General features: G+C 35.0%; 1 protein-coding gene across 1 annotated transcript; it reads right to left on the bottom strand.

The window, feature by feature from the left end:
• Positions 1–9435: 9435 nt before the first annotated feature.
• On the bottom strand, positions 9436–10590 carry LOC120126125 (receptor-like protein kinase ANXUR2). The gene has a single exon (XM_039144408.1). The coding sequence runs from the start codon at positions 10588–10590 to the stop codon at positions 9436–9438; it is 1155 nt and encodes a 384-aa protein (XP_039000339.1).
• Positions 10591–12465: the final 1875 nt, after the last annotated feature.

Below are 12465 nucleotides of genomic sequence, written 5' to 3'. Positions count from 1 at the left end.
ATCGTTAATCTAGAGAAGCGTAAGAATTTCATAAACAAATACATGTTGAGACGTAGTACTAAGAAATAGGTACATCCATGACCTAGATCAAGTAAAACCTACCTAAGGCTTTACTTCTCTATCACTGAAGTAAGGGTCTCATGATTCCCTTAATCCCCTGCTAATGGCCACGCCATGAGTACACCTTTAAAGGGTCTCTAACCCTAACGATTGAACATGTTATGCATTATCTAAATGCGAACCTGACATATTGTGCATTATATGAATGGAAACCTAACTAGCATATGCTCTCATATAACTCTTAGACACCGGTTACTGAGGGAACCCCGGTGTTATATAGCTTTAGCATAATTCCCATAAAACATATTGAATGATCTTTTGGTCCTCACATAGCCATCAGGTAGAACAGTAAGGGGAACCCGTTGTCACAAAAAATTGGTACAATTTCTACACAAACTGAAGTATTGGCTCGGTCTCACATAGCCTTCAAGCCAAGCTTTAACATATTTTACATACGAAACTGATAGGACTACACATGCATGACTGACACAAACAAACATAAGAAATGTCTGGCAGTGTTATCGGAGGAATTTACGTGCATCTCGAAACACCCCAACCTACCTTGAATACGAAACAACCTAAGGGTAAGAACCAAAATTTACGTGCATCGAAAGCTTACCCAACTGAACTTAACGAACGTAACTACCCATGCATATCTAAGGCCCAAAGGCCACACAACATTGACATATCTAACCCATTCCTTGCGAGTATTCAGGTCTTGAGCTCTTGTTAGCCCCTGAAGCGCCTCGCACACTTACAATGCCCCACTAGGGAAACTAAGGTAATATGGGTAGATCTTAACAATTGTTGGACTCACTAAAGTGAAGTCAATGTTAAACTGGTTGTTATCTTTCTCGTTCTCTCATCTAAATTTTTATGTGCTTACTTATATCGGCAAAACTGGCTCATGTTAATTCTGAGTAGTGGTACTCTATTCAGACTTATCGTACTTCCCTTTAAAAGCTCTTGAACTAAAAATAACAGTTTACTATTCCTAGGTTCTCTGAAATACTCGAAGCTCGTGTTTTTCCCTACTAGCGAATCTGACATATTCATCGTACCGCTTATTGGATATCTCACGTAACGATCCTTGGTCCCAACTATTCATATGCATCTTCGATTTGAAGATACTTTGGCGTATTTTACCTAATATGGTTACATCTGTTGCAACCCACTCCTATGAATTTTTCTAACTATATTTGGTCATTTATGTCCCATATGGACTAAGTTCCACCATTATGGATCATCCTTAACTATTACTAGCTAGATTAACTTATTCGTTTAGGCACATAAAGGTATTTCAGTAATTTTCCATGGTACAAATCTTCTCTATCACAATATTCGTATACTACACCACCCGCTTACAAGCATGTCCTTCAAAACAATCCTTCGTTCATGAATATTCGATATGCACTACTTTGAGGGTACTTTTAAGGCTTCATACTCACTAAGGGTATTTTGGTAATTTAAACCAACAAGAGGCATTTACGTCATTTCATAATTTAAGACCCCTCCCTAACTTACTTGTACATTTTATTGCAATTAAAGACAGTCGGATACAACGAGCGATGTTTTGAATCTTTTGGTGTTAAAGAGTATTTGTATTGTACTCACAATATTGATACTCACAGTATTGGTACTCGCAGCATCGGTACTATAAAAATAGTATCGATACTGCAGGGGCAGTATCGATAGTCTCCCTAGAGTATCGATACTCCCTGTTAGAAACCCTAATTTTTACCCTAATTCAACCAATATCTATATTGTTCATCCCATTATCGATACTTGAACTCTAAAATATGTATTTTAGGCTCGATAAATGCTTGAAAATCATTCTAAAGGATATATTTTGATTCTAAATCATGAATTAAATTTTTTTGGGGTCAACTAGGGTCCCACGATGTCATAAAACATATTAATAACACTTAAAATCTCCTTAATTATTAAATCAAATTTAAACCCTAATATACTCAACTACACAAATCTTAGCAAATACATGTGATTTATGAAATCTTAATACTCCAAAGGATTAGAAATACAATGCCTTGATTATAGAAATCTGAAATGAACCTCTTTTAGCTAGAAATCACCCTCTCAAGCCTTGGATGAAGAAAACCCCTTTTTTCTTGCAAAATAAAAACCCAAAGCTTGAATCTCCAAAAAATGTTGTTGTGGGCATTTAGGATGAAAATATAATAAGAAAAATGTTCAAGACCTTACCTTGTAACTATGGCTAGTTGAAGAAAATGAAGGTAGAATAAATGAAGAAGATTGAGAGGAAAATACGAAGCTCACATTCAATCAATGGTATAATTGTTCTTATAGTCCTTTGCATTTTATCTCATAATTAAAAATCCCCTTTTTATGACTAATTGGGCCCCAAAAATAACCCAATTAAGCCCAAAAACTTAATTAATTAAATATACAAAGCCTACTTACCTCTCGGGTAAACCCAAAACTACTAGCTTAAATTTGGGGAGTTACAGGAGCACATTCACAACGTGTTTCATGTATTAATGTTTAGAAGCTATCGTTCATATTTTTCGTATGTCATTCTATTAAAACAAATCGAAGTAAGTAAAAATATGGCCTATGAGGAAGTACAAATAAGAAATCTAGATCGAGAAGTCAAGGAGTTGATAAACAAGTGGATTCCCTTAGTAAAGATCTTGTGGAGGAACTATAGGACTGAGGAGTCAACTTGGGAGACCGAGAAAGATATGCAAATCCGTTATCCACATCTATTCTACTCAGGTAAATTTTGAGGACGAAATTTCTTATTATAAGGGGAGAGTTGTAACGCCCTGATTCTCGGGTTAGTATTTTCGTTCTAACCCAAGAAGAGAGTTAAATAAACCCATTAGGCTTACAAGAAGCCTTTGTCTAATTATGATATGATTTGGACTTGGATTAGGACCAGGAAGATGTAAAAGGGTATTTTTTTATTTGAGTCTAATTGTGGAAAGACTAAGGTTTTAATTTACCCCCAAAATCTTTTAGAAGCTGAAGATCTTTAAAGATGGCTTATGTCACTGTGGGAATTACCCCTTCTTCATTTTGTCTTCTTCCCTCTTTAAATACTCTTCTCTTTTACTCTTGTAAGTTCCATAGGTGAATGTAATGCCCCAAATATCTGGTCGGTGACCATAATGAAAAGATTTAAAATTTTGGAATATTAAATTGAATAAATTGTAAAGTATAAGAAATGATTTAATAAGACCAATTAGTAAGAATATAAGAATGAAAGGACATTTTGGTCCTTTAGAGATAAATGGATTTAAAATTCTTTTTTCTTAGGGATTAAAGAGAGAAAATAGGACAATTAAAAGTTAAGTCATTTTTCTTCTTCTCCTTCTTCTTCCTCGTTACCCGTGCTCACCTTATGGCCAAGGTAAGTTTTCTTTGAGTTAGTTTATTCTATAGTGTATGGGCAAGTTTTGAAACTAAGGGATTAGTGAATTATTTAAGATTTAAGAAAATGAGTTTTTGAGTGATATGATGAAATATGAGTTTTTATAGAGGATTTCAATAAATTTGACTTGTCAATGAAGTAAATAAGAGATTAGAAGCCTTGGATGTGGTTAAAAACATGTTGGAAAAAGTAGTGTGATTCTTAGTTTAGAGTGTTCTTTAGAGAATTTGGATGTTATAGGAAGATTAATGAAGGAAAGTTAGTTGGGTTACGTAATGATGAGTGTAATAATATTGTTGGAAGTAAAAATAAGAGGTTTAAACGAAATTTGTGTAAAAATTGAACAAAAAAATGGAAAATCTGGGTAAGGTTATCGATATTGGAAGAACAGTATTGATACTATAGGTTTAAAATTGGGGAAATATGATGAATAATATCGATATTGATGCAATTAGTATCGATACTAAGAGGAAGGTATTGATACCATGGATTCCAGAATACAGAAATGGTATCGATACTGAAGGGAGTATCGGTACCATAGTATAGAAGTATCGATACCATGGTAAGGTGGAAAATTAAGATAAGACGATTTTGATAGAAATTGAATATAATAGTACTTTTAAGTATTATTAAAAGTATAAATGTTAGAGAGTATACTAACGTTGGTATGGTATGTGTATTAATGGATGCTTGTGTAGATCGTAACCAAGCTCCCGAGTCAAACAAGAAAAAGGGAAAAGATAAAGTTGCCGAATAGCTGAACATCCTTAAAGCATATTAACGATGCATACCAGGTGAGTGCATTTATTATGTATATTAAGAGTTATATATTCATGTTGTTAAATACATATATTGCATTTTTATATCATTACCATGTGTACTATCGGCACTAAGTGTGCAACACACAAAATTCATAATATGTTTATGAACGACCGTATCGACACTAAATGTGAAACCCACGAAAATCATAATATGGTTATGAACGATTGTATCAGAACTATGTGTGAAACCCATGGAATTCATAATATGTTTATAAACACCATATCGGCAATAAGTGTGCAACCCACGAATTCATAATATGTTTATGAACGACTGTATCGGTACTAAGTGTGCAACCCACAGAATTCATAATATGTTTATGAATGATCGTATCAGCACTAAGTGTGCAACGAAATTCATGATATGTTTATGAACGACCGTATTAGCACTAAGTGTACAACCCACGGAATTTATAATATGTTTATGAACGACCGTATTGGCACTACGTGTGCACCTCAAAGAAATTATAATGATTTGAAAACAATAAATTCGTATTTGATAGATATGATATAATGATGTATTGAGTTCACCTCATTAGTGTTCTTGCCTCACTAAGTAAATACTTAACATGTGTTTATTTCACACGTAGGTGTAGAAAACAGACTAAGGAGTGCATCTGACATCGCAAATCAAGAGTCGCCTCATCAGTAACTGTACGACAGATATGTCTATTTTTTATATTATTAGTTGGTATGTAATAGAATTATGACAACACTCTGAATATTATTTAACTTATGATGATGTAAGAAGATAAAATGTTTGAACATTAAATTTTTGTTTACATACTAAAGTTTAATGAAATGTTTATTATTATTAAATTAAAATGTTTTATAATAGAAACAAAATTTTATTGGTTTTTAAAAAAGGAAATGCTTTAAAAGTTATGTGACATTTATGTCTCGTATACGAAAATGTATACGGGAAATGGGTGTTACAGTGAAAGCTTTACCCTCAATTCTTGTTAGACCATATTTGTGAAGGTAAGGTTTGTAATCTCCATTCCTAGAGCATTTTTCTAAGCTATCTATCTCCACAAATAGGTGTGTTAGCAATGGAAGAGGTTTAATGTTTAGACTAACGTTTCCACCCTTTCTAAGTATTAGAGATGAAATCATACTTCATTCCCTTGTTGTTTCTAGTAAGGGAAGTAAGAGAAAGCTCAAAGGTGAAGAGCAAGGAGAAAGTGGTCCTTGGGTGGGCTTGAAGTTGGTTTCCAAACCCTTAGTTGAAAGCTCACACATTTCTACCATCCTTTACCACTTGTAAATCAACATGTGTAGTTTTTATGCTTGTATGAGTGTATGAGTCATTTTGGGTGCATTTGGGGGGTTCAAAGAGTAAAAATTGTAATTTATTGTTATATAGGCATAAAGTAATGACCTTTTATGACCTTAAAGCACCAAATAAGCTTTAAAAACTATTTAAGGGTTTTGGGGACACCTAAGGAGTGATATGAGAGATTTTGGATGAAAGAAACAGAGTTTTATAAGATTAGGGTATCAATATTGTTCACAGTACCAATACTACTCGATGCGGATGAACAAAATTCAAAGGGCTTTGTGAGGAGAGTAGTGATACCCAATCAAGGAGTATCGATACTACTCATGAGGTATCAATACTCAGACGCCTAGCATCGATACTCGGGGGCTTCATCAGATTCAAGTAGCCAATTTTTGTATCGGTACTCATGAGAGTATCAATACTGAGGGTAGAGTATCGATACTCCTAGTAGGGGTATCTATACCAAGTTATTTTTTAAAAAATGAAAGTAATTTTGGTATCGGTACTCATGGGAGTATCAATACTAAGGAGGGAGAGCATCGATACCCCAGGGGAAAGTATCGATACAGAGAAAAATTCTAAAACATCAAATATAAAATTGGTACTGATACTCAAGGGAGTCTCGATACCCTATGAAGGGAAATATTGATACCCAAGGATGAGTATTAGTACCATCGTGAATGTTTAGACTATAAGTCTTGCTTGGATTAGAGAGATGAAAATGGGGTTTTATGGGGGGAAACTCTCTAATAATGCTTACAAGTGGAAACCTTAATAATTGTGTGATAAAATAAGATCTTAATGAGGTAAGATTGCATAAGAATTATGCCTATGTTTGATGCTCGGGAAAATGGCGAGGACACTCGAGTCACTTGTAATTTGACTTCATGATAAAATATGAAATATCTGGATATATCCAAATTAGTGCTCGGGCACTTAAAACACTAGTTAGACGTTGTGTTGTTGTTATGTGACTCAGACACTTCATGAGTACTCGAGAGAAGTAGACCAACTTGCCAAGGTATCGATGCTATGTGACCCATACCTATCCTGAAGAAATATGGAGATGCTGATGTTGTTTGACCCATATCTCGCCTAAGATTCTTTAGTAAGAAATAGGGGTGTGAGTTCTATGGTGCTAAGTGACCCCAAGATACACCATGATGCTTACTTTGGTTGTTGTGTTATTGTGTGCAAATGTTCATAACCATATTAGTCGCATGCCTATATGTTGAATGCATGTAGTGTAGTTGGGTTATTTCTGTGGCACTGAGCTTGTGAGCTCAGTGAATGGAATGTGTTTCCATGCACATGTTCTTAGATTCCATTGAGGAGCTCGTCGCCAGGTTCGGAGATCCAGACTTGATCAACTATCATATTACGTCTCGAGTATTATAGTGAGCATGTACTATCATAGACCCTATTGTATGTTTTGAGTTATAAACTCCATTGTTATTATGTATTTTTAGAGATGAGTGTTGGAAGCTCCCTCATATTTTGTAGACGTATTTAAATTTGGTATTTTTATCGTACTTTAAATGAATGGATATGTTAAATGATTTAAAAAAATGGTTGGCCACTTCAGTGGTACCATGTGACATTCTAATCCACTGGGTTTTAGGTAGGATCGAATTAAGGTATTATAAAGGCTGAGGCCGCAGAATCAAAAAGGGACATTTACCCCATTTAGTGAATGCTCTGTACTTCCCCTATCAGAATCCAACCCAATATGACATGCAAAATGACATACATATTCGATTCCGATCTGATTTGAATGTAAAATATCACATACCAAATATTTAGTGTTATATATATATTTCGATTCTAATAATTCAACACAATCACATGTCACTTATCCAAATTATATATAACATCAATTTTTATAGTCAGACATGTTTTAAAATAATTTTCAAATCAAGCAAGCAAGCAAATAACCTATCAATTTAAATATAGCATTGAATAGACACACCTCCACAAAATAATTCTAACTGCGATTGTAATATTTCTTAAGTTCATCTCAAATCGAGGGTCTGATCGAATCAATCCCTACAGAATAATTAACAATAATTTACTATTCTAATTTAATTTCATAATCATATCTAGCTATGTAATCGTTTAAAACTCACTATCAGTCCTCGCAACACAAGTCGATTCAAAATGAGTAGGTATCGATGGAGGAGGCAGTAAATCAAATTTCGATTCGATGTCTCCTACAAAAAATTAAATCGTCCGATTTAAAATCCCAATTTGCAAATATTTAGATTAATGTAGAAATTAATACGACCCTAACATAACTTCCTCTTTTGAATTAAAGACTGGACAGCGGGAATTTGGTTCGAATGCGATGGCTGTCAGTAACGAAAAATAGGGGCTGCCAGCGACAGAATTCATCACCAACAATCACAAAAGGCTGGGGATGCTCACGGTCACTTAGCCGTGACTCGAAGTGGTAGGAAAACGAGTGGAAAAGTGCTGTCGAAGTTCCTATGGCTAACGGAGTTGGTACGAGTGTGACGTCCCTCACGCCAACCCCTTTCGAACAAACGACCAAGCGAATGACCGTGAACAGTAGTGGAAGCTACGAAAATGGTGAGGCTTCTTTTCTTCCTTTACCGAGCGAAACAGCGACCAAATGATAAAGGTCGTGATGAGAGTGCAACTACACGATGAATGATTCACCGGCCACCTGACTTCGACGTGACAATAGTGACGAGAATGAGTGAGAAGAATGACGTGAGGGAAAGTAGAAAGAAAAAAAGGAAACAGCTGGTGAGGCCGCGTGAAATTGAAAAAGGGTTGGGATTATGACATCAGGAAAAACGGATAAACCACCAACTAAGTCTCTCAACCTTTCAGGGTTTCCGAAATGTCCTCAAACTTTATTTTCTTTACACACACGTCACCAATGTTCTTGAAATTTTCAATTTTGTCCCTATATCCAATTTATGGATTTGAAATTTTTTCCCCAAATTTCAGGGTTTTCAATTTGGAATAAAAACGGAGTGTTACATTTCTCAAAGCATCAATTCAGTCTTTTTTTTTTTTTTTGCGGTGGTCGGAAATCTTACAATACTTGAGGAAATCTCGTATAAGAGAATAATCTGATATATACCAAACATTGAGAAATCTTTTTTAGTTGAACTTGTAGAGAACCATGTATTCCATATCCAGTTAATTAGGTAGCGGCTATCATTTTTATATAATTATGACTTGACAAGTTAATTCTAGTTGCTCTGTGATGGTGACTTATTCAGCTGTGTAATGGTTTTGCTTATTTATCAATTTAGTGCAGTTAGTTTTTGGTATAATTATCGGTATCCAATCTATTGATTGATTAATCTAGATCGAGTAATACAGATGCGTGGACGACCCTTGCAACCCAATTTTTTCCATTGCAAGAATTCAAACCTATACTGCTTATTTAAAGCAATTCCAATATCAATATCAGGCTAGGCTTTTCTCAGCTTAGTAAATCAATATTAGGGCTTGACCGGGGAATCAATATTTGCTATGTTTCTTGGAGGCTTAATTGGGTTAAAAGTAGCGAAAATAAGTGTACTCAATTGTAAACTAACAGCTTATAAGAGATTCTTTTTTAGTATGCTCCATCTTTTGCTATGATTGCAGGTAGAAGAAGAGAATTACTCTCTTGATCGATTTTAGATTTTTTAGCCATACATAAGTTTTGCATGCTGGAAATCATAAAACTAAAGGACTGCATAAACTGTAATGAATCTAAATCTGTTGTTTTAAATCAAAATATGGCTACCAGTCTCTGCAAATTAACTGATGTAAATATCACTCTCGAATTCATACATAATTATTGTGTCTCGCCATTTTTCAGGCAAAACTACAGAAACTTTTCAATCACGAAGCAGTTCGTCGGAGTCATAATTGGATACCGACATGTCCGAGTCCTGGAACTCAATCTCAAACAAAGGCTCATTCTTCTTTGGGGGAGGTACAATAGATCCTAGCGATGATGGTGAGAAAGGTAAACCAGCTTCAAAACACTCCTGAAACAACAACATCTGCTCAAGCCTTTTCACCACATCCGCCATCGTCGGTCTTTCACTTCCTCGATTGTTCGCGCACGCGTATGCTATATCAGCGTATGCTCTAAGACACCCCGGTACAACCTCGTCATTCATTCGAGGATCAAGTATTTCACCAACCCTATCATCTTCCACACACTGTCTCCACCATTGCATCCCGTGTGTCCCATGTTCCTCTGTCATGGTCATTTCAATTGGTTTTCTTGCAGACAACACCTCAAACAACACAACCCCAAAGCTATAAACATCAGATTTCAGACTCAGATGACCGGTCCTCAAATATTCAGGGTCTAAATACCCCACAGTGCCTGCTACAACGGTGCTGACATGACTGTCTGTTTCGGACAACCCTGTTGGCACAAATCTGGAGATCTCGAAATCCGAAATCCTTGGAAACCAGTTCCTGTCGAGAAGAATGTTGGAAGATTTAATGTTCCTGTGGATGATCGAGGGGGTACCTGAATGTAAGAACTCCAATCCACGAGCAGCTCCAATGCAGATTTCAACCCTCCTTTTCCATGATAACAGGGTCTTTTGATTATGGAGTTGATCATGGAGATCTCCATGGGGCATGTATTCAGAAACAACATATCTATGGGGTCCCTCAATACAGTAACCAATAAGAGAAAGGATGTTTGGGTGATCCCTCTTTGATGGAGATTCCATCTCTCTGAGAAATAATTGAGGACCATTGAGTGAATAATACATCTTGACGACAACCGTTTCCTTGAAGTCGCCATTGAAGAAACCTTTGTAAACACTACAAAAACCACCTTGACCTAGTTTCGAATTGAAGTTTAGGGTTGCGAAGCGGAGCTCTTCGAGTGTAAACCTTCGATAAATTCTTGCCCATGGTGGTGGATCTTCTTTGAGTTTCTTGGGTTTTCTCCAGAAAGAGAAGAAATTAGGAGACGGGTGTTTGCCTGAGGCAGGATCGGCAGATTTTGATGCCGATGCGACCATATCAATGGAAAAAAGCAAGGTCAATCAGTCGGAGAAGAGAGAAAAAAAGGAAGAAATTGTGGAAAATCTAATGGAAATCTGAAACCTCACAAATGTTTTCTGGATTGTGTTGTCACAGAATTCTCATTATCAGGCAGCAGTTGACTTGCAAAATCAGTTTATAAGTTATTGGTAAAATACAACCAAGACCACTTAATTACGAATGGATTCTAAACTTATCACTGATCTTTCAAAATTTTCAATTAAATCATTTAACTGTAGAGGGATTTTAAATTGATTACCGATATTTTAATTTTGTCAATCATACTGGTTAACTTTTTAAATGATGCAAATCAAGCTACTAGTTGCTAACATTTACCGGAGAAGTTAACATGATAGCTAAAAAATTAGTATAATTACATTTTTTATATATGTTAATTTCACATTCTATCAATTTGATTCTAATTTTAATTTAATTAAAAAGTTTGATAATTCAATTAGATCGTAGCATGTGTCATCATTTGATTAAACGTTTTCATAATTGTTGTTTATTTAATACAATTAAATTTTCTTCTAACTAAATGATTTGATCAACAAAATTACATGATCTAAATCTCCCCTTTAACTTTTCTATTTTTTTCAAATTAAGATAAAAAATATATATACTAGATGTTATCTATTATATACCATTAAATGGTCTGGGTTTAATTTACTCTTCTATTATATTTTTGTGTAATTTATTGAATTAAATTAAAATTAGAATCAAATTGATATAATATGTGGATCATAAGGATTGAAAGTAAATTATATCAATTTTAACTAATACGTCAGCTTCTTTATTGAATATAAATGTTTGGTGACTTGAGTGACATAATTAAAAGAGCAATGGTCAATTTAAAATCTCTTCACAGTTAAGTGGTTATGGATGTAGTATACCCTATATACCAATTTTTCGTTTGCTTTTATTTTCATTTTGATAAACTACGTTATTAGTAAATAATCACCAAATTATTTTATGACAAAAATGTTACTAGTTTTAGGATTCTTTTTCTAATTTAATTACCAATTGTTACAAAATTAACACGTTAATATAATTTTTTATTTTATTTTTCATATAATTTTATCTCTTCTTACCAAACATATATATATTATTATTTTTTTCTTTTGAAAGAATGCCCACAAATATATTACCCAAAATAAATGTCATTGGTTATAAAGGATAACATCAAAACAAACCGAGTCAAAAAATAAAGTACGCTCAGAACTAAAAGCCCAAGAGGCTAACGTTTGAGCATCCTTATTACAATTACGCTCAACATAAACCAACAACAAAATATACATGAGTAGCTAAGTTATCCCGTGCTTCTTGCAAATGGAAACCAAAAGTAGACAAGTCATTCATATCACCATTAAGCTTATTAACAACCATAGTGGAATCTAATTCAATAACCACTTGAGACCAATGGTTCTTGATCGCAAACATTAAACCAGCAAAAACAATGCGACTCTCGGCGAGACCTACCTTCCCATAAGACGAAGACGCCATAGCCATACTTCTTAGAGGTAACCCAACCGCATCACGAGAAATGACCCCAACTACAGCAATCCATCTACAAGAGTTGAATGCTCAGTCCACATTGATTTTTATAAAGTCTCGATCTGGCAGTCTCCATCTCTCATTCCTCCGACCGTCCTCATCAAAGATTTTGGCCACTATGTTATCCTTCAATCGATGATGGCGTAGGGTAGCTGCTCTACTAGCAGCTTGATTTCTGGCCGAAAGGTATTCTCGTTGAAGCGATTGCCCGTTAAGGGCCATAATACACGGGGTTGATACTTAGCATCATGAACCTGAGTATTACGCCCATTCCATATATTCCATAGAAGGACTATAAA

The sequence above is a fragment of the Hibiscus syriacus genome, unplaced genomic scaffold, assembly GCF_006381635.1.
Source record: "Hibiscus syriacus cultivar Baekdansim isolate YM2019G1 unplaced genomic scaffold, ASM638163v2 tig00110450_pilon, whole genome shotgun sequence".
Classification (NCBI taxonomy): domain Eukaryota; kingdom Viridiplantae; phylum Streptophyta; class Magnoliopsida; order Malvales; family Malvaceae; genus Hibiscus; species Hibiscus syriacus.
Note: the sequence above shows the minus strand (reverse complement) of the source record. Positions and strands in the feature narration are given on the sequence as shown.

Coding starts and splice junctions, on each gene's coding strand:
- LOC120126125 (XM_039144408.1), bottom strand. CDS start 10,590: ATGGTCGCATCGGCATCAAAATCTGCCGATCCTGCCTCAGGCAAACAC.